This window comes from Pocillopora damicornis, chromosome 2 (assembly GCF_964200805.1).
Source record: "Pocillopora damicornis chromosome 2, jaPocDami1.2, whole genome shotgun sequence".
Taxonomy (NCBI): domain Eukaryota; kingdom Metazoa; phylum Cnidaria; class Anthozoa; order Scleractinia; family Pocilloporidae; genus Pocillopora; species Pocillopora damicornis.
The window spans coordinates 6,767,513-6,790,802 of NC_142671.1; the positions used below are offsets into that span (position 1 = coordinate 6,767,513).

Sequence of the window (23,290 nt, forward strand, 5' to 3'; positions counted from 1 at the left end):
TAATGCCTCTCCCCCTGGGTTCCAGTGCTTCAGTGACCAACATTTGTGTTGTCCTTCAAAGAAGCGGAAAATAGTTCCACTTTAGAGGTTTACTCTTATTACCTGGATTTCCTGGTGAGTATTTTTCAGCTGATCGAAAAAACCTTATTTACATTAGCTATAATTCTTAGTTTTTTCTTATCTTTATCACTTGTCAGTGATTTCACCTGTCTTCAAGGTACGTAGCGTAATATGGAGTTTGGCATTGCAAAGCGGATATGTTGTGGTTGGGGGGCCGGGATTCGAACATATTGAAGGTGGACTTATATCAATACCATCTGGGCTCAGGCAACCAGTTTAGCATATCGTTAAACTTTAGAAATGTTTAGTTCAATGTGTCTTGCGTATGGAAAGTAATTCTCAAGTTTCCTTGCTAGGAACGTGAGGGAATGTTCGATGCTTCTGCAATCAGCAGCTTGTTGTTTGGAAACTAAATGCTCAGTAGGAAAACACGAAACTAGAAAATTGAAACAGCTGAGAACGTTTGATCATTATTTCTGTGAAAATGTGTTAAATGCTTCCAAAGAGATTGTTGTGCTCGGATGTACATGTACGCCGCTTATGTGCAATGCTGTTTTATTGAATATCGGCCATAACACGGATTACGACACGTACAGGTGTCGAGGAACGGTGGCGAGAAGATCATTTTAAGTAATAAACAGCAAATTTCCTACTCTTGTAAATGGAAGCCCTAGCTGTCACTACCTGTCATTGGGAAAGGAATGTGGTGTGGAGTTTAGCAGCTGGTACTTTGGGAGGGGGGAGGAGTGGGAACATTGAATCTTATCCCAAAAGGCTTCTAAGGAGTCTCAGTTACCTACGCAACATGTTTTCCTTGATAGTGAGAGACAAACACCATTATTTTGTTCCCTGTGCTAAGTATTACAGTCATATACTGTACTTTTCTTGTGTTCCTTTTGCAGGCTTTATTTGACGAACTGTATAATGTCCTATCCTCCATATGGTGGTGGACCTGGATACCCTCCTGGCGGGGTAATTGTTGTGATGCATGCACTACATACCTCTGTGAAGCAATAGATTGTCTTAGCATTCACTTGCATGGAACACCAGCTATGACCTAATGAGCCTTTAGTATTCCAGTTATAGGTTTATTAAAGCCTTTGATGACCAATTTTTGGTTCATTTAAGCAAGGTTCATAGCTTACAGCTTTCCTATATGGAGTCTAAAACTGTCCTGTAAATCATGAGGCCCATCTAGTTATTTTTATCCCCTTTCCAATGTTATGCATACAACATATGGCCAAGAGCATCTGCCTTAATCCATGTTGCTTACTTTTATCCAATAGGCTCAAATCAATAGTGGTGCACATGCATGGTGACCAATAGGATATTTTTTCCTTATAACCTTTAAGTAACCTGGTAGAGACAAAGTTTTCCTTCACCAAAAGGAGAATGTTTACTATCTACACTCTGCACACTACTAGACAAGCTTCACATGGCCCTACAGTGACAAGATGATTGCTTACAGAAAAAAATACATGCTCTCACACCTTGAGCCATGTAACCCTCTGACCCCCAAAGAACAACTGGCATACAATTTCTCTTTATAATATCATGCCTGAATCACAAGAACACACGAATAGAGGAAATGATCTCCAACTAAAAAAAGGTCTTTATTGTTAATTGAATTCTCCTTGTCAGTACCCTTGAAAATGTATAAAGAACAGTATAGAGATTATATATACTGATATTAGGGTGTAAAGGGTTGATGTTTCTTTCTCTTTCTCATATCTTGTCAGGGATATCCAGGATATCCTCCAACTGGTGGATATCCCCCTGATCCTGGTTATCCTCCTGCTCCCGGTGCAGGCTACCCTCCTGCTCCTGGTGGGGGATATCCCCCTGCTCCTGGAGGCTACCCCCCTGTTCCAGGTTACCCACCTGCTGGTGGCTATCCTGCTCCCCCTGGTGGAGGTTATCCACCACCTCCAGGTAAGTTTCAATAAACAGTGATTTGTTTTAACTGTTTGACGCAATGATAGAATTGAAACATGCACAGATTTTGTCTATTAGCAGATGGAAATTCTTTTGCCAATAGTATACATATATATTCAGTGTAGATTGGGGAATTGTGGGTTGTGTGTGTGTCTATATACAGAAAATGGAGCTCCGCTATTGGTGAGAACATGGTGACAAGACAAAAAAATGAGAATAAATTAGAATGAAAAGTGTTTGGTAATACTGCAGGGATTGCAAGTGCCAATTTGAAAGATGAATTTTTGTTCTAGAGTTTTGAGGCTTTCTGAACTGCCTAGATATAAGGAAAGGCAGCAGACTGCCATTGGCTGCTTATATTGAGTAGGGAGATCAAAGTGCCTTGCAACTGGTTTGTCTGTCATACCTTTGTACATTGTACAGGTTTCTTGAAATCGGTCACCTAGTTGTCTTCCTGTTTCACCAACGTATATTGTTTTGCAATAAGTGCAAGTTATGTAATATAAGACATTAGGGGAGTTGTATATGAAGTGATCTGTAATTTTGATGTATCATTTGGGTCCTGATTTTGTCTCAGTATTATGACTGAAAGGACAAGTTTTGTATCTTTCCAGAATGCATTTGAAAGTTCCGAGTTGGCCATTAGTTTTAATGAACTTCTGACTAAAAAGTTGCCCATGTTTGGTCCTTTGGTTATTAGCATATTCTTAGTATAGAAGATTTTTTATTCCTTATTATAAAAATAGTATTTATACATTACTGACCAGCAAAACAACTGCTACTGCCATGTGGATGTAGTAATTTTGTTTATATGTGCATTAATAATCATTGTTTTTTGTATTCAGACTGTACCATCCAAAACACTCCAATCCTGTTGAAACTCTCAATTCCTCTTATTTTTCTGAATAAAAGTTTTACAAAGTTAGGTTATAAATTTACAAACACTGTTTTTGTACGGAGGGCTCTATAGTAATCTGTCCACAGATTCTCAATCCACTGGTTCATATATGAAAATTTTTCCTGTGTCCTTGCTGTTGGTTATTTTGCCAAATTTTTTAATTAAATAATAGGTTAGAAATGACCAGAGGGCTACAGTATAATACTGATCTGGTATTAAGGTGTTTCCAGAACTAACAATGAACCTTTTGCAAATTGTTTTCCATTGTCTCAGGAGTTTCCCCAGGGATTGTTCCTGGGGGACCCTATGGTGTTCCTCCTCCCTCTGGGGGTTATGGCTCACAACCATATGGTCAAGCACCTCCTCAAGGTGGTTATGGAGCTCCACCTCCTGCAGGTGGCTATGGAGGGCCTCCTCCTACTGGTGGTTATGGTGCGCCTCCTGGTGGTTATGGAGGTCCGCCTCCTACAGGAGGATATGGAGGGCATCCTCCTGCAAGTGGATATGGGGCACAACCTCCCCCAGCTGGATATGGATCCCACCCTGGACATCAGCCCCCACAACAGAACTATAGCTCACAAGGTACATGTATTTCCTCAAAAAGTTTTCATACACTTAGTATTTGATGGCATAACAATAATGTGATTACTATTAGGGAAACATAGAAAGATCTTTCTTTGCTTTGCAATTATGTGGGATGAAGAAACAATTTTGATTCCTTGTGACCTTTGGATTTCATGCTCTGATGCTCCAAAACTAGACCTCAGAGCCTCTTCTGTAAGCTAGGCTATTGCTACATTCATAAATGAATTAAATTACTGTAATTTCTTTTATAGCTCCTACTACACACAGTGCCCCTCCGCCAACAGCCCCCTCCTCTGCTCCTCAACAGAAACCAGCAAAGCCTCCTGCTCCCTCTGGTGGGGTAAGTATTCAAAAGAAATTCATTTAGGGGTAGACAAGGGCATTGATTTGTAGTCAGTATTGGTTGAAAACAAGGTTTTTACTTATTTGATAATATAGAAATACGCCATTGGTTTTTCATGTCTGTTTGGTAAAAAATAAAGATTACAGTGGAAGTATTGAAATAAAATTTTATCTCAAATTATAGTCTTGTTGGATGTGCATCAGGTCAGAATTAATTTGGGAGAGTGATTTATTTCACAAAATCTACAGATAAGTTAATGTGCTCAAAACTACAGTCTACAGGTCTATCACTTTGCTATGGTAATCATTGCTTTTTACAAAATTATCTCCACTTTAGCCAACTCTATAGAAATCCCCAAAATTCCCCTCTTCCTCCTTTGGATTCACCCTTTCTGTCTTTAGTGGGGTAATGGAAATGACTATTCTATTCTTATACAGGCTCATGAACAAACAAAATTAATAAAATGTTTTTGTTGCTTATCAGGGTGGTCCTCCAACTGCCCAGATGGCTTCAATGTCTTTAAAAGCAGTAAGTTCATATTCTGTTACACTGTGAGATGATATTATTTAATGTATCGGTGGTAAAGTTACCATTTTGGACAAAAAAAATTATATAATTATGTGTACTTGTACGTGTGAACAATATAATTCTTTCAATATTTGTGGAGTCTTCAAATGATATGGCCTTTGACATCTAGCACTACTTGACTGTGTAACTAGAGAAGATAATTCTGAAGCTACTAGTTGTTAAAAAAGTTTGTGCCTTTGATTAAAAAAAAAAATACAAAAAAACAAATAAGGCACACACCAACAAATTAAAAATTCACAAGTTGCCAGATAATTTTTCTGCAATTTTAGTTGCCAAAATTTTTTACCAATAAAATTGCATCTTGGAATGATGTAATGTCTTTTTGATGTATCAGTTTATAATCATTCAATTTTTTTTAATTACTTAATATATTATTGTTGGGTAAACCCAAACTTTTCTCTCTTCTTGACCTGACCCAAATCCCCTTCATCTTTGCACTTACTAGATACTCTTGCTCTGTTCACAATCATACTTTGTTTTACAAACTGTGCTCCTGGAACAGGTACATGTACCTGGTAAGAGTTTTTGGTAAGCCCTTTACTAAAGTGTTGCTGATGTGCCGTTATTTTCTTTTAAGAAATATGGTCATGGTACCATTGTTTCAGTCTCTCCATTTGATGCAGAAGCTGATTGTGAATTGTTACGGAAGGCCATGAGAGGAGCAGGTGAGTTTCCAGTTATTTATTCTGTACAAAAGGGACCATTTGTTTACAAATCTTTCTCTCCCATCATCAAGCTATCAATTTTGTGCTCTGTATGTGAAGCATTTCTTATAATTTTGCTCTGAAAATGTTTTTTTTGGTTTGCCATAGGGACTGATGAGGCTGCCCTCATTGATATCCTTGTGAAGCGTAGCAATGCTCAAAGAGTAGAAATTAGAAAGAGGTACAAGACTATGTTTGGAAAGGTAGGTCAATTTAAAGTGCTTCTCCCAAAAAGATCTGCAGTAACTGCTCATCATCCTTCTGATTGCTGCATGATTTTCATTTAGGGTGAATATACTATAGTAACTGATTTCATATGTGGCATCTTGACAGCATTAAAGCCTGTTTCAGGCATTCATTAAAATGGTGCCCAATACTTAACTATGGGAAAGTAGCTTTGGGGTGAAAAAAGGAGGGAGTTGTGTGTTGCAGCTGCTATTGTACTTTTTATTATTATGCCCCATTTTCAACTTGTGCGAAGAAGTTTTTATGGGGACTCTGTTATGCAAATAAGTCACTCACTAAGTCACTCACTCACTCACTCACTAAGATGTAAACATTGTGGTAATAAGTCGTTCAGAACTGGCCCAAGCATGAAACCATATTGGAGTACTAACCACACATACAACAATAGAGAAGCTTTGTTACTGTTTATACTAAGCATCATTGATTTAAATACCACCTTCCAAGGGAACAAAAATTTAATGAGTTCAAGCACAAACCTAATACTACGAATTGCTTCAACTGTTTATGATCTGATGTAAAACAAGAACTGTGATTGAATTCAATTATCTTTTCTAAACATTGGCAACTGGATTGATCAGAAGCAGACAAAAATAATCCTGTGCTTTTCTAACACAAAAAAACTTGTGGAATTTGTTGGTGCATATCTTTAATTCCAATTAATTTTAAAAAAACTTGCAGTTACATATAATGTGTTCTGAGGTATTTTCATTCCAAAGCAGAAAACTTGAAGGTTTGTTATCAGATTCAAGCAGGACAAAACCCATTAAACAAACATTGTGTTACTATGCAAATAGTTATTGAGCAACTATAAGGTGAAATGTTATATAGGAATGGAAAATAGTAGAATTTGGCTTGTGCAGGCAAAGAAAGATTTTGATTGCAGTGTCTAAATTTGATTAATTTTGCAAATGGAAATTTGATAAATACAAGATACTGTAAACATCCATGTATAAGCCGCATCCGTAGATAAGCTGCACCCCTGATTTGGAAGCACAGAATTTGGAAAAAAATAAAAACAATACAGTTTGAAGTTTCAGTAGAGTTGTATTGCTACAAACAATCAAGGTTTCGAAACACCAACATAGAAGTTGTAGCTATCTTTCACATTTATCAAGTCTAAAGAAATCGAAACAGAAAAGAAAACAAACAAGTGCTTAGTAGCTTTAAATGTTGGGAGGAGTCTGGGTCAGGGCCTGGCCATTGTCGACTCAGCTGTTTGGGGATACCATGGGTATAAAGATGTTTGGAAACCCACAATAGGTGAAAAACTTCATGCAGAACAGGAGCCTGATAATGCAGTTGACAAATTCACCATGAAGGTAGTAAAAAACAACGAGAGATTCCTTGTATGTTGGTGTTTAGTTGTTTGTATAAAGCAAAAATTAATAGCTTGAAAGAACTCTTGGAGAGCAAGATTTGCCGATAAACACTCAAAGACACAAACGGCTCCTTTAGGAGCCACCACTCAATGAAAATGTCAATGAACTACTGCAACACGCTCTCAGTTTCTCTTATGTTTTCTTCTTGGCATCTTAAGAAGTTTTATGAATATTAATTAGGTTTTTGAGAACTCCAAACACAGATGTATCCTTGGATAAGCGGCACCCTTGATTTTTGGCTTCAATTTTGTGAAAAAAAGTTTGGCTTATACATGGACGTTTATGGTACTATTTTGTGCTGTTTATGTAGATTTTACATGAGTTTATTATTCTGTGGAGTTGAATGGGTACCGTAATTGTGGATCTCTCTGTGATTTTCTGAAAGCTTAACTTTTTGACAAAAGAGCAACCTTGCATTGCTGCAAGACCAATAATTACAAGTCCACAACCATGTTTCATCTTTAGATTAAGTATGTTATGCACAAGTTGGCAATAGGTATTCTTTGATTTAACTGAATGCCTAGTGCAGGTCAACCAAATGTTACTCTTAGTAGCTTATTGTAGTTTGTCAATCAACCTAAGTATTAAAAGATCTTGGTTGGAGTGCTGATGAATGGGGCCAAGAATTCTTTACTGTTGCAAACCCTTCAACTGCCAAAAATGACTAACATCTAATTTTTGCCCCACAGTATCACCCTTACATTAAACAATAAGGTGATGCAAAAAAAGCAGATGATTGCCAACTTAATTGTAAAACAAATTCTCCTTGCCAGTACCAAAGAAAATTTTTTGAGAAAGTATGGAGAATATGGATGTGGATGCTAGGCTGTAAGGGGTTGAGCATGCCATTCCTTTTTCCTATCTTGCCTTTTAAGGTTGTATGTGTGACTGTTAGAATTTATGCCTCAGGAACATTGAAAGAAATAAAATGTTGCTTTTCAATCTTATTGTTAGGATCTAATGAATGATCTGAAGTCAGAGCTTAGTGGTAACCTTGAAGATTGTTTGTTGGCATTGATGGAACCATCTTCTTTGTATGATGCCAAGTGTCTGAGGCGTGCCATGAGGGTGAGTAAGCACCAAATCTGTGTGCTTGTTAGCTGTTAGAAAGTGTTTGAATAAATGAAATTAAGGGTGTCTGGAATAGGGAGACTCAAGGCAATAAGTCTTGTTGACAAGGCTCTATAAAAGGTTACAAAGACAAGTACAGGTGTGCATTGTGTAGCTATGTGTGATGTCGTGGAGTCTCTGCAAGTCAGAGTCAGAGATAAGGACTGGTTGTCTCGTCACTGTTGGTCACATAGTAATGAGAGGGCATCAATCAAATTCCAAACAGTAGATTAAGGTGAAATTGGGTGCAGAGTTATAATAATGAAGCTGAAGGAGAACAATTCAAGTGCAATGAAATTCTTCACAAATTGTATTCAAAATCATTTGATTACTAAATCTAGGTGACGAGAGATTTAACCTACATTTCTCACTGTACTTTACATGATAACGGCTTGTATAACCCTCTCCCCCAGTTTGCATTGGATTTGTTAGTTTATTATTTTCTTATTTCTCCTCATCTGTTTGCTTGATGATTTATTACAGCTGTGAAGAAATTTGTCAGTGCAGTTCAATCCAGGGAGTCAAAGGGTTTAATGTTGTTCCTAAAGACAGTGGAACAAGCTTAACGTGCAAATAGAGGCCAGAGTGGCTTTTGGAACAAAGTTGTTTCTAAGCTCTGCATAACTCATTGATCACCTTAGATTGATTATTTTTTATCTCATGATTTCAGGGTGCTGGAACAGATGAAGAGGCTTTGATTGACATCATGTGCACTCGCTCTAACAAGGTATGTCTACCCATTTTTTTAAAAAGAATGCGAAATCAATCAGATTTAGATATAACTGAAGTTCCAGACAAAACAACTTCAGTAATTTTTTTGTGCCATATAAAACTACCTTTAACTCAAGGAACACTACAAGAAGTTACTTCTTTATGATGGAAAAACACGAAAGAGACAGGAAATCATTTTCTTTCATCCGCGCACGCAAAAGAATCTAATATGCGCGTCTGACTATCCTGCGTCTGAGCATATGAAATGTGTCTGCGCATTTACCATATATCTGAGTGGTACTGTACTAAGCTTCCAATAGCAAGTATGGTTAGAGGTGGAGAAGAACAAGAAAGGGAGTGCAAATGACAAACTGGAACAATTTAGGCTAATATTTTATTTATTTATTTATTTAATCAATATTTAAAGAGGGACATCACATTTAGCATAGCTAGTTTAAAGAGAACCCTGCAAAAACAAAATTTGACAATACAAAGTTACGTATAAAATTGACAGACAAAAGTAAAACTCATCAGAGAAAATATATACAAAGTCTACATAACTAATTAAATTTGTTTAAAAAACTGCTTACACTCAGTTTTAAAAGTTTTAAGGCTTTCCAGAGATCTTATTGCTTTGGGCAGATTATTAAAATTGCACCCATTATTATATCTAAAACTGCCTTGATATTTAGTGCTTTTGGCCAAAGGAAGACGAATCAAATCCCTGTGCCTGGTATTATATGTATGACAATTCTTAGCTTGAGTAAAATCACTCAATAGGTAGGAGGGTGCTAAGCCGTTCATAGATTTGAAAGCCAGCATGCATGTAAGATAGTCTCTAAGAATACGAACAATATCTGTTTGTTTAAAGGTGCACAATGGATGACAGATGTCCTTTTAAGGATATTTGTAAGTTCGCACCAATGTGTTTATCGAGGGGTTCTTTTGTGTGTTTACAGTACAATTTTGATTGGGTGATGTGAAACTAACACCAAAATAATTTCTATGGCCAATTAGAGGAAAGGGAAATATCTCGAAGAGCTAATAACAACGCAAAATAAAAGCAAGCATGCTGCTTGAGACACAGGAAAACGCAAGTGACTAAGTCGTGATTGAGTTTAGTTTTGAATCAGATCAGTTAACATGGTGGCAATAATTTAGTTTTGTAGACAAACCCAAAGCAATCCTGGGTTCCTGTGACACTCAATTGCAAATCCCTCAACTACAAACTGACTTTGGTTTTTGTACATTTTGAAGGAAATTGCTGAAATAAAGAGTTCCTACACAGAGTGTAAGTATACAGATAGAAATTTGGCAAAATGCTGCGAGATTACTGTGTAAATATATGCCTGAAATTCAAGTCACACGAGGTTACTCAAATAGCTTTGCTATGATAGAGCACTTGGAATTGTTGACCATATGTACAGTACCATATATCCAGTACATAGTTTCATTAAAAAATGTTAACGGTAATGGAGCCTCTTTCCCACCTCCCCTCAGCATTGATCTTTTGAAACTAAAAGCAATTTGTCGTTTTGATATTCTTCTGTTTCTGCACAGACTACAAGCGTGACCTTGAGAAAGATTGTGTGAGCGAGACAAGCGGCCATTTCAAGCGGCTTTTAGTCTCAATGTGTCAGGTAACACTAATGGTTTTACCTGTGGTCAGTGAAGTTTTCTCTCTTGAACATGATAACTTATTGTAAAGGATTTACCGCGCTTAGCTTTATCATACTTCCATGAATACTTATGCTGTCAATTAATTTGCCCTTGGTTCAAAATGTCATTTTCTAGTTTTGATTTGGTTCGTTTGTTCGTTTTGTTTTTGGAAGGGTAAATGTTAGACAGCAAATTACAAAAAGAAAAAAGAGTAGAAAAAAAAGGATTCTCCAACCAGCCTTGCTCTCGATTACTGCTAGAGCTTTCGCTGATTGCGGGGAATAAGCTGGGCTTTGGACTTCAATTCACTTCGACAGTCAGGGTGAATTTGATGATGATTGCAATGAAGTTATTCAAATTTCAGACTTTTTGAGGACGCTAAACTTTATTAATTTCGGAGTGGTTCTTGCATGGGAAAGGGATTTAATATCAGGGAAGGTGGAAGTCAAATGCAAGCTCCTGATCCTTTTTGTTTCGTATTACACAGGGTAATCGAGACGAGACCAACACTGTTGACATGGCTAAGGCAACAAAGGAGGCTCAAGACTTGTTCCAGGTGACACAGACGTTTTGTAGGAAGTCGTATACTTGTAGCGCGATAGAAGATGACCGTTACAAAGGCATTTTGAATAGCTTGATACTTTTCACATGACGTTGTGTTTTGTATTACAGGCGGGTGAGAAGAAGTGGGGAACAGACGAGTCTCGATTTAATGTTGTTCTAGCGTCCAGGAGCTTTCCACAGCTGAGAGCAACGTTTGATGAATATGTTAAGGTACGAACGTTTTCATCGGCTCGTTTTTTTGCTGCCTTCTAGCATCTGCTTTTCGTTCTTCCTTGGTCCTTTCTTTGGGGCCGGAGCGTGGGCTCATGTTCCGTACAGCAGTTTGTTATCGAGCCTTAAAACTTTTAATTAGTGCCATTCGTATTTTGCGGGTTTCTAGGAGGAGGAAACATTTCAATTACTCTGAACGTTGCTTTTTTGATTTCAGATTGCTCAACGTGACATTCTGAATTCTATCGATCGCGAGATGTCTGGTGATTTAAAGGCGGGTTTCAAATGTATTGGTAAGTCGCCAATTCAGCTATGTTTTTGACTAGTTTTGACTAGTGAAGCCAAAGTGCGTGGATGAATGTTGCACCAAATCTTTAAATGTTACTGAAACTGTTTCATTTCAGTGCTGTGTTCAAAAAATCCTGCTGAATACTTTGCGGATCGACTGTGGAAATCCATGAAGGGTGCTGGAACTGATGATGCGACGTTGATTCGCTGTGTTGTTTCTCGTTCTGAGGTGAGCACTTTTCTTCCCATGTTGTTGATGTTTTTCCTTGACGATGTCATGGGTGTTGCTGTGGTTGTCGATGTTTTATCTGTACATCTAAGCATACCTAGTTATGTCATCAATAGATAGTGTCCCATTAGTGGTTAGTCTGCCAAAAGCTTATGGAGAAATCATATCTACCTATCTCCCCTCGAGACGATAGCGGTAACCGCCGGTACAAATTCTTTTCCAAGACGATAAATCTGTTAATCTCACTGATTGCAAATTTCCTTTGTTTTTACCTAGCGCGACCTCGTTGAAATCAAGCAAACATTTTTGCAGAAGTATCACAAAACCTTGTTCAAGATGATTGAGGGAGATTGCAGTGGAGACTACAAGAAACTCTTGCTAGCCGTTGTTGGCAGGAACTAAAAGCAGTTTCATAGAAAACAAAAAATGAACTTCCAGTATCATTTTTTTAATTTCGATTAATTACTCAGATGTTGAAACGACAAGATATTCAATAATGATTTAATGACCTTTTAGTTCTTAGATACTCAGACCGTATTGGCGCCGTACGCTTATTGCCCACTTTCTTATCAGTTGATCTCGTGAAATTGAGTTAGTTTGTTGAATTTTCCTTTTTTGGAAATCAAGGAAGACGACCAGTCGTTGAAAAGAGATAAACAAAGGAAGCCCTTTAGGTCTTTTGCGGAGAAAGCAACATAATGTGGAACTTGGTCTTCTTTGCTAGCTTTCACCCAACTTCATTCTCATGGTCTCTCTTCCGAATCTCACCTCTCACAAATCTTACCACTGCTCACACTCACTATCTTGCCTTTGAGAACTTAGAGGCCGGGAGGAAGAGGGACCCTTGGCATGAGTTGGTTGTCGTATCGACAAAGGCTAAAATCCCACTTCTTTCTTAACTACCTCTGGCTGTTGAAAACTTAGGCGAGGCAAGTTTTTTTTTATTTGAATGGTTTGGGCAAATGAGACACATTGTATTCCCCATGCAATATAATCTAGCCAAGGATGGAACAAAAATGATTCTCAGATCATATTGTTAGGATTCTAATTTTCTACGCATTAAATATTATAAAGTACAAATGCAACGACTTTGCAACCTTAAATTACGTAGGTAGTCTTTTTAAACTAAAAGATAGACAGAAGATATTATCTAATGTAAGTTATTTCAAATAGTTTAGTATCATTTCTTTTACTACAATTTGATGTTTCACGCTAAGGAGAGCTCTTGGAGGCGAAAACGCAGAAATGCGATTTTAAAAATTACAAACCTACAAGGTTTGAAATATAAATTTTGCTCATCGTTTAAGAAGCTGTTACTTTCATGAGTGACGTAGAACAAAGAAAACAAAGCAGTCGAAATATTGGAGCTTATCAAGATATTGGTGACAACACAGAAATAACTTCACATGTTCTAACAGGCCGAGGTAATCCGAAACATTTGATCAGGAGGAATATTTTTGCACGCGCACAGCAGGTTTCCCACGCTTTAGGTATATAATGCGTCTTATTTTACAAATTTTGCCCTAACGTTGATCCAAGTGGCTTATTGTCAAACAAATGTGCTATTAAATGGAATACTGGCAGAAATGACGCATGTGGGTTTCTTCTCTTTAATCCGCAAGTGATAAAAACTCTAAGGTAATTGAACACCTTACATTTTGATAACAGAACTCGTTAGAGGCGATGAGCTTGAGGAATAATCTGGAATTGCTTCAAAGGTTACAAGCTAATATCAATACTACTCTCTTCAAAAGAATAGCTCACCCCTGTACAATAATTTTACCCAACCCCTTCGCCTCGAAAGAGTATTGTCCGCGTAAAACTCACCAATCAACTACTTCTGGAATCTGCAGTCAACATCCGCTTCATCTAGGTAACCACCCTTATATGTCACGAGAGCCATCGCTGCTGTTTTCGAGAGCTGAGGCGATTAGTAGTCACTTCACGCATTTTTTGGCACAGAAACTTGTAAACATGTACGGTCAGTCGACGATCTCACAGCGAGAACAAGACTATCATAACCTTAGAAGACAAGTGGATCAACTCAGGAGAGAAAGTAAAATATCCAGAAAGAAGATCTCGGTTTGTTCCGAAGAGTAAGTAAAAGTTCGCGCTTGAGTACATTTAACTGAAGCTTATTGCCAGGTTTTTTAAAGTTCTGATTATTAATTAATTTAATCGCCTCTTTTTGCTGGCATTGTTCGTGTTCAAATAGAACGATCCATGATTTAAAAGGGTCGAAGCCATTTTGCATGGGAGGCTTTTTTTTCTAGAACAGTGACGTTCGTGCAGAAATATCCTTCTGTAATCGCGCGGATGAAAGTCGCCACACTTCTGGCATAATACCCCTATCGTATCGTAGGTGAATTCAAATTGAATTTTACTTGTATTTTCCTTCAAAACGTTAAAAGCTCATGACATTTTACCTTAAGTTCTTAAAATGTGATATTTGGTTGCGTAAATATCAGAACTTAATGCGATATTGATGGCTGGAGTTTGTTCCGCTGGAAACCCTATTTGACAAGTTACGCTTTCGATATTGGTTGAAAAAATAACTTAAGCCAGTTATAGTTCTTACTAGATCCTTCTTATTTACTTTGCCGATCATTTGTTTGGTAGACTGCATTATGCTCCGCGGTTGTTTAGTTCAACTGGAGACTTAACGTGCAAAAACACTCTTAAATATTTCACAGGAAATGCGTTGTTTCAAACGTAAATTTTCGATTAATTCGGTTTTTTTAAAGATGGACCTAGATTATCAATTGACTCCCAATCACTTAGTGAATGGGGACAATAACTGAAGTATAGACCACAAACGTGCCATGGGGATAGTTAATCAAACGAAAGCAGCTGGTTACATGATTAGCCTATTCACCTGTTTATATTGCAGTTTATTAAATTGTCACCAGACAGGTCATGTGTATTGACTTGCTGGGGGATTGTAGAGACTGACTGAGAGGGTTTCAATAATGATGTTGGTGAAGTTTACTGTTGTATTTCTCCTAAGATCCCATTGATAATTCTCCTTACTGTCTGCCATACAATTCCTACAATGTTAGTTCAGAGAATTTGATATCAGATCAACTAATAATAGCATGATTTTAAAATTCCTTGGAGATTCTGGATAGGTGCTCTACCAATAATTTGAAAGAGTATTCCTTCCATGCTTGATGCCAGCTATGATAGCATGATGAAGATGAGCCATCTCGGGTATAAACTCCATGTTACACATTACCAGGACAAGTCACAGTTTGTTTGAAGAAGAATTCCTGTGAAAATCTGCACATCACTGCAACTGAATTTTGTGGCTACAGCATGTCACATGAATTCCAACTGGTCTGAGTTTAAGTAAAGATGGAAGACTGCAATTGGTTTAAAGTGACTTAACAGCACACCCAAAGCAATTGGTCCACTAGGAGGCAATGAGGCTTCTTCTTGTATGGTTTAAAAGGAACTGGCAAAGCAGAATTTGTTTATTAGTCAAAAGCTTCTTTAGTCAGAGATTAGTTCCTTCATTCTCATATGGTAAATGTTTGATTCAGCAGTGATACTGTAGGGAGATATTAGATGCCAATCATACTTATCAAACCAGAAATTTAGAAATGATTTAATTGGAAAAAGTACCCCTATCAAGTGTATCTTTCTTATGTACCAGTACAATTCGAATTTTTTCACTTATCACACGTATCTAATACTTTTTTTATTTTTATTTGTATCAAAACCTTTCTAATTGTTTTTCAATGTTTTCTTTATAGCCTTTCTCGATTCTGCCAAGAGAAGAGATCTGATGACCCTCTACTGGGAAAAATTCCAAATGCAAACAATCCTTACAGAGAGATGGGAGTGCGATGCTCTTTGCTATGATGAAATTTGCTTCAGTGGAAGAAAATTTATCTAATACATGGAGCTCAGAGGAAGATAACTGCATTGGAGCAGCAAATTAAATAATGCTAAATGTGGACTTACAGAGATGTTTGTAATAGTGATAATAGCTAAATATAATGCGGTGAATTATTTTTGTAATAATATCTCTTTAAATATAAAAGTAATTCTTCATAGAACAACAACCTTATTTTTATTTAATTTTAGAAAATATGTTTTGTTGTAATATGTAAAGCAGGTTAGAGTTTTCTATATTGTTGAAATTTTTTAAAAGTAGTATCTATTTTAGTTAGTGCCTAGGTTTGATTTCAGACATATCCCTTTCTTAAACTTAGCACATCTGAGCTTACATTACACAAGAGGAGTAACATAGAGAAATGGTTTTCTCAAACAAAAAGCTTTGGAAAAATCAATATTGAACATTGCTTTTAACATTTTTTTTTAGCCAATGATTGATTTAATGGATGGCAGTATCGTAGCCTGTGTATTTAGTCAGCATACCTTGGCCCTTAGCAAGTAAAATTTTCAAAGAAGGTGACTGTACACAGTTTTGTGAACTGTCATTGATCAATAGGTGAAAGTCATAACTGGTTACACTTGTTGTGAGTAGGCTTGTTGTCTCTGATCTGCAAGCCTGCTTTTTCCCATTTTATGCGCAAACCTTATCTTGAATTTTCCCAGGTAGCACCCTTAACAGTGCAAATAAAACTAATGGCTCTAGTAATTTTTTTTATCATCAAAAGTAATAATCCTCTCTTTATTCAACAAACAATATATTAATCTTACAATGTCAGTGATGAATGCTACAGAACTTATCCCCAATTGTAAAGAATTGAACATTATATCTTTAGTTGATATGTGTTTAATACAGATAGAATTACATCTCATTTACTAAATATTTTTAGGCTTTGTTTAGCTAGGGTTTAGATGCTGTTATATTGACATTTTTTCCTACCAATTGTCATTTGCATAAATTGGTTCAGAGAAAATATATATATCTATGGAAGAAGACAAAATGTTGTGAGCTTGTATCACTTAAACAGCATACAGAAAAATATAATTTTATTAAAAGTTATTAAAATATAACTACAACTGTTGCATCTAAGCTGCCTCTTAAACATCACAAAATGCAAACTAGGAGCAATTTCAGTAAAATTTTGCTCTGCAAAATTATAGAAGTTTTGAATGTACTTGTGTGCAATTTGTGATTCTTCTCTTTGGTATACATATGGCAAAAAGTGTCAGAAACTGAGTGTATATTTCCACAGCTACTCTTATGCAAATATTTTTTCTGATATCCTGAACATTTTCCACGCATTTTTCATCCAAAAAAAACCTTTCTTTCATTTTGATAAAAAGTATCCAAAACATATGCTTGGCTTCCTTTTTCAAACTTTACCAATATGATAGATATTTGGATAAAATCTGTGATACACAGCACAAATTATCTTTCATGAGAGAAATGAAAATAGCTCCTAAAAATAATGCTAATGACAATTATCAAACATCTGTGAAGAGTTCCAGCTAATAATTACCACCTTATTGAAACCCCACTTTAAGTAGAATTTGTCTTTGGTTATTCCTGTACCCAGCCAGCATCAGTCAACAATTCTTCCCTTAACTACCCATCATCTGTAAGTATGATTTCAAAAATTTTTCTCATTCAGAAGACTTTTTTTTATGCAAACTACACCCAACCTTACTTTCTGGGATTTCAAGTCAATTAGAATTCTCCTTCATCCTTTTTCTATTACACATCTTTTTTAGTTGTACATTGATCATTTCCTGAACAGCTTTGTAGACACTGTACTCATCTCTCACATTGAAAATACCGTAGAACAGAAATCCTGAGGCAAGAAAAGTCCCAATGATGCGAATCAGATACAAAATCTTGCCAAATACATGGTGCAGTGAAAAGCGAGAGTGTTCTGCAGCAGGAAACATGACAGGATAAACTGCAAAGAGCAACAGAGCACAAGCAACAAACACTTGTAAGTTTTGTCGTCTGGACAGTGCATCAATTGCACCGGCAATGATTTTTTGTGTTTCAGATAAGGCTTCTCGTCCCTTGCTGCTGATAGAAACTGCAGCTTGAAATGAATCTTGAAAAAAAAAAAGAGATGAATTTTATGAAAATTATACACAAGTTAAAAAAAAACTTCTTTAACAACTGAAATATATATAGGGTTTCTTCTCAAATGGCAGGGAAGGGGGAGTATCCACCCACTTCAGCTACCCTACCCTTTTCAGCATCCTTAAATCCTCCCTCCCATCCTCTATTGTAAAAAAATGCAGATTAACAATTTTTTGCATTTTGCATTTCACCTTTTTTACTTCCCACCTTCTCTTCTCTCATCTTTGGTATATCACAATCACTCCTAATTCCCAACCCCTTATTCTCAGGGGTTTCTGTCCCCTGCACCTTAAGGTGTGAGTTCTCAGGTTAAAATCATTCTAAATGGCTGTTGCCTAGCATGACAAGATAGCATAATAAAAATAAAGAACTGATCATCAGATACATACCCCAACACCTATGCAGAGAGAAAATAATTACTAGAAACCTTCATTAGAGAGGGTAAATTTCTTAACAGTTTCCCATAGAACAAATCAGGCATCAAGAGGCAGACTTTGAGTTGGCTGACCGCTAGCCAACATCCTGAAGTTGTAAACTTGGTCAAGAGAAATTAGACAAGCAAAAGTGCAAGCCGGCTGTGAACCAATGGTTGCCTAGTGAGGTGACTGACAGTTGATTATTGGAACATCTATGATAGTAGTACTTGCACATTTACATAATGCTACTGAGACTGTCACACCTTCACTCACTGAAAAATTCTTTTAGTTATCTCTTCAAACTGTGCTGGATTTATGTGACAGACTGGAAGAGGAGGTCTTTACTTCAAAGTTTAGAAGGTAGTCTGTGAGTAATCTGTTGGCCAATAACTAATAAAAAGCTGGTGGAGGGGAGCTGTTCCACACACTTACCCACTAAGTATGGTTATTAGTACTAATGATTTTACCTGTCTCATCAGCCATTGTGTCTGTCACCACAAAGCTTGCAGCCACACCTTCGTGGTCTGAAAATGAGAATGTCTTTCCTGGGACATGTCCCATGGTAACCTCACAATGTGTACATTTTAAACTTCTTTGACTGCTCTGATAAAAAATGTAATCAATGCGCTTTCCATCCTCAGGTCCACCTTCTTGAGAAACAGTAGCATCACTCCTATCTCCTGAAAACGTATTTGAACTGACATCTGATGTGTTACCATAGCAACCAGGCTGTGAAAGAAAAAAGTTTGTCAAAAAGGTTACTTTCTCAATTTTTTGGAAATTTAATTACTGTAGAAAGAGAAAGTCATATATTCAAAGGTGACAAAATCATTTAAAGATATTAAGTGTTCCCTTCTAAAGTTCATGAGCAAAACATTGCCCAGTATTATGATATTTGTCATTTGTATATAACATGAGCCATAACTGTATTTTTTTTACCAACAATCAGTACAGTTGTAGAATGTTTCTCATCAAAACAAGCCTATTGATAGGCAACATTTTTTTGCCAAACAAAGTAAAAATCAACTACATGCAAGAGTGCATGAACATAGGTTTGAAAATAATGATTAAGAGGACTGCATAAGAAAACAATTTATTTGAAGGAAGAAAATACAAAACTGACTATAAGAAAAATGAAAAGCAGTTACCTTGTCTCTTCTACATTAAAATTTATAATGGTAGAGAACCTCTCACCTTGATTGTTCCATGTTTATCCCAAGCATCAATAAGTCCAGTAACATCTTTGATAATCCTATAAAACAGCTGGGATGGCTCACAATTCATGTCACCACAAACTAACACTGCGTCAGAAGGCTTTGTCAAGTGATGAACAAACTGAGAGAGTTGGTATGCTTGGACTGCTCTGTGGGGGGCATACTCTCCACTTTCATTGTATTCTGCATGTGTCTTAAAGAAGGAACAGAACATTAATCATAAATTATCAAAGAGACAAATGCATGCAAATCAAGTAGAGCAAAATAACTCAACTTCCAACACCTCAATAGTGTTTTTCAAGATGATAACTAGGTAATTAATGAAAGGTAACTCAGATAAACTCAGGTAAGTTACAATACAATTCCAATAACCCCTATCTCAGTTCTAACAGTGCAAACTGTAAAGGGGACAGCAAATATTGGAGCTTAGATTGCAGAGTCAGCAGTTTCTTGACACTGTGTGGAGTTTTTTTTTTTACAGTTAAAAAAAAAAAAGAAAAAAAGGAAACAGAAACAATCAAGTGAAGTTTGCGGTACGGGGTCAAAATGTTGCAAATTCATAACTGCAGTGACTACATCCTGAGGTAAATGCTAAAAATTGATCTCAAAGAGTACCAACATTCACCTCAATGAGCTCACACCCTTTTTATAGTATTTGTTAAGTGTATAACTTCAAATTAAAATCATAATATTATTATGTACTTACATGAGTGGCAAAGAAATGAATTAGTTGCTTGGGATGATCAATCAAACAGTATCCCACACCTTTTCCACCAAACCAGTCTGCATGGGTAATCTTGTACATGTAGCCATTAAGAGAATACCGGTAAAAATATGCATCAATGATTGGATACCGAGAGAACACACAAACTCCGCTTCCAATCACACCGCTATAAGAAAATTGAATAAAATGTTTTATGTTGAGATCACATCAACATGTAGTATTAAATTATGTATACTCATCATCTTATTGCACAAGATTGATAACTTCTTTTATTGCTTTTTCTTACCTGTAAAAATAGTGTGAGTATGGAAGAACTTCATTAACTATTTGACCAATCAGTTCATAATCACTTCTACTCCAAATCTGTGAAAGAAAAGTTTGAATAGGATCAAGAGGTTCATAAAAAAATTGAAATTTATTGAAGGAATTTAAAATTTTCAAGACATTAACCAATAAATTACAGGTCCTTCTCTGAGCATTTGAGACTTAACACTTCACAAGAAAGGTTTGTGGTAACTGCCATGGGAAGGAACTCTCAACTTCTTACTGATATCTGCATCACAAAAATCCTCATTTCACGCTCTTAAGTGTGTAAATAATAACCTCAGGGAAAAAAAACAACAAAACAAAACACAAAAGAGAAACATGTCATAGTGAAACATGGCAAAGTGCACTGTGCTGTCTGACTGGCAAGAATGTATTTATCCCCTGTCTCATGATCGTTCAGGCAGAACAGTATCTGACATGTTTGGTGAAGCTGAGTTGATCACATGAACATTTTCCACTATCATGTGTTCATGCTTGTGTAGATATACAGATTGTGGGAAAAAAAAAACATAATCCATAATAAAAATAATTTGTATATCAAAATACAAAAAAACATTCCATATTTTGGCTCTATACTCCCAGCTAAATCATTTCTTTACTATATCAGACATTTAGGGGCAGAGTATCCAACCCCACCAAGCTTTGCACGTTAAAACCTGAAATTCACTGTTACCAATGCATTCTCAGGCTTCATCTTTCAGTTAATGCCTATCATTTAAAGGGTTAGACAAATACTGCCCAGGTTGGAAAAAATTATTATCCTAGATCTTAGAGAAATTAGCTTTTGAGCTAGCTTTCTTAGATCTTACCCACATTGAAGGATTAGAACCCATGCAGCCCACTCCTCTATCTAAAACTTCCTTCAAGAGAGTTTGCTTTAATTCCAGGCTACACAAATTCTTTCATCAACATTTAAAAATTATACCACAATTGAAAACATAATCATCACAGTGAAAATAACAATGAAAAGAAGGCAATGTACAACATCAATAATCACCTGGGTCAAGTTGATCACAGGGCCAATAATGCTATCCTATGGAAATATCACTATCCAGTGGATAAGTGTCAAGTAAACGTACTGCACTATCCACCAGATAGAGATTTATCCGGTGGATAGCGTTTTCCGCCCTCCAAACAACCGGGGCCTGCACAGTGACTGAGAATTACTAAAAATTTAAGTCGTTCAAGTACCTCTTGAAGTGTTACTACATCATGATGACCTTTGGCAAGTTCCTCAGCAATCAGCACTTTACGTTCTTCCCACATTTTGGACACGTGAGGTATACCCCTTATAGAAATTGAACATAGAAGAAGTCATCACCGGAAGTCGATCAAGTGCATGTATATCGCGAGCTCAAACAAGAACCTTCTCAAAATTCATTACCAGTCAGAGTAAAAAGAGTGTAAAACGAAATTTAGGAATTGTATCAATCTAAAGCTAATTAAAACAGTTCCAAAAACTTTGAATTAACAGATAATACCAACGGGGTAGCAGCAGTAAAATTTTTTCCAGCGAGCCGACAGCAATTCGGATCCCAATGTTTGCCTAGGCAGGTTAATTTTTCGATATTTTTAAAAGAACGACAATGGAAACTAACTACATTAATTGAAACAAATGTTGAGCATTTAAAAACGAGCATTTCTTTTTTCAATCAAACAGGATCGAATATAAGGGAAACGATCAAAACACTTCCTTACCAGCAATTCAAGGTCAAGACGTGTAAGTTGGGCTCTCGCTCTTCGTCCGCCATGTTTAGAAATGAGTCTGGAGAAAACAGTATCACTGTCAGCAAGCACTTCAAAAACAGTAGGATGTTCATGTAAATCAGGTCTTAAACCTTAGCTTCAATTCTAACCCAGTCCCTTATGTCAAAGGTAATCCTACCGACCGATAAAATTCTAGGCACGAGGTAGGAGTCACGCTTAGGAAAGTAAAAATTATTATTCCAAGACAAGACTATACATAAAAGCTAAGTTTTTTCGTTTGTCTCACGATGTAGTCACGTGTGATGTAGATCACATCACCAAGATGAATAACCATGTGGACGATTTCTGCAGGAAAGTCGAGAAGTGTTATGTGATGTCATAAGAGAAAAAAGGAAATGACGACTAAGAAAATTCAATAAAAAATAGGGATAAAGAATCAGCAAAGTAGACTGAAATCTCATGTGGTAGTTCCTCGATGTGAAAAGAAATATTTGACAGCTACGTTGGACCACTTAGTGAGAAATATGCAAATGAGGAAAACTGTCATAACAGCTTGTCACATCTGGGAATTAAACAGATAATAACAGAACATTCATCATAAAATGAAACACAATTTTCATTGTTGACGCTATTGACGCTAACATCGCATGCAACCAAAAATAGCTAAAAAAAAAAATACTTCTGTACGGTCTCGACCGCAGGAGTAGTCGGTACCAAATCATCACTATTAATTTTTGTTTCACATTTGGTAGGTCGAGATGACTGCAGGAGTCTTATTGAATAATCACAATTCAAGGAGCCGCAAAAAAAGATCAAATCGATCCGGGATACTTCCGATAATGAGTTCAACGTGTCTACAACACCTTTCATGTAGTTTGGATTTTTTATTTATAAAGATTACAGGTTCTCGCCTTCGGCAAGCATTTATTGATTCTCAAATCAAGTTAATATGAGTTTGTTTCTTTAGTTATTACTTTCCTTCATTGCTAAAATTTCAAATTTTTTATTACAATATTTAACTGTCATTTTTAAGTTGCTATCTAGGTTGCTAACAATCAAGACCGAGAAAAGGAAAACATTTTGCTCAAACCACGATTAGGTTTAAATAACATGACGCAGTTTTCAATATTTCCGTCAGCTCAGTTTCAGAGCCAAAGTTCTGTTATAAAATTTAGGCGGCTTACATGCCCTAAATGTAAATTGTGTATAAACAAGTTATAGAGCGCATTTCAATTGAGTGTTGTAAAACAAAAACCGAAGTGATTACAAAAGTCAATCAGAACGGAAAAGACCATAACGAGCCAATTAAAATTCAAAGAAAAATGAGTAATACATAACCAATTCGCCACGACTTTAGTTCTCCATCTGATTGGTCAT

The 23,290-nt window shown here is 36.5% G+C and overlaps 3 protein-coding genes across 4 annotated transcripts; 2 read left to right on the forward strand and 1 right to left on the reverse strand.

The window, feature by feature from the left end:
- The first annotated feature begins 20 nt into the window (after positions 1-20).
- On the forward strand, positions 21-13,096 carry LOC113681453 (annexin-B12). The gene is made up of 17 exons (XM_027198538.2): positions 21-114; positions 963-1,032; positions 1,800-1,992; positions 3,167-3,475; positions 3,730-3,818; positions 4,305-4,349; positions 4,987-5,074; positions 5,222-5,316; positions 7,693-7,806; positions 8,519-8,575; positions 9,817-9,850; positions 10,120-10,199; positions 10,706-10,774; positions 10,891-10,992; positions 11,210-11,285; positions 11,397-11,509; positions 11,786-13,096. Exons 2-17 carry the CDS (start codon positions 985-987, stop codon positions 11,909-11,911), a joined length of 1,638 nt encoding a protein of 545 aa, XP_027054339.2. The 5' UTR covers positions 21-114; positions 963-984; the 3' UTR covers positions 11,912-13,096.
- On the forward strand, positions 13,028-16,483 carry LOC113681457 (guanine nucleotide-binding protein G(I)/G(S)/G(O) subunit gamma-11-like). Its single transcript, XM_027198543.2, has 3 exons — positions 13,028-13,147; positions 13,363-13,605; positions 15,265-16,483. The coding sequence occupies exons 2-3, from the start codon at positions 13,397-13,399 to the stop codon at positions 15,371-15,373; spliced, it is 318 nt and encodes a 105-aa protein (XP_027054344.2). The 5' UTR covers positions 13,028-13,147; positions 13,363-13,396; the 3' UTR covers positions 15,374-16,483.
- LOC113681456 (putative neutral sphingomyelinase) lies at positions 16,437-22,359 on the reverse strand. Of its 2 annotated transcripts, XM_089198545.1 has the most exons (8): positions 22,063-22,359; positions 21,905-21,971; positions 21,398-21,494; positions 20,166-20,242; positions 19,862-20,045; positions 19,136-19,348; positions 18,409-18,670; positions 16,437-17,493 (listed from the first exon to the last, which is right to left on the reverse strand). In XM_089198545.1, the coding sequence occupies exons 2-8, from the start codon at positions 21,955-21,957 to the stop codon at positions 17,111-17,113; spliced, it is 1,269 nt and encodes a 422-aa protein (XP_089054671.1). In that variant the 5' UTR covers positions 21,958-21,971; positions 22,063-22,359; the 3' UTR covers positions 16,437-17,110. The 2 variants fall into 2 exon arrangements, with proteins under 2 accessions (XP_089054671.1, XP_027054343.2); XM_027198542.2 differs by lacking the exon at positions 22,063-22,359 and having other exon boundaries at positions 21,905-22,046.
- Positions 22,360-23,290: the final 931 nt, after the last annotated feature.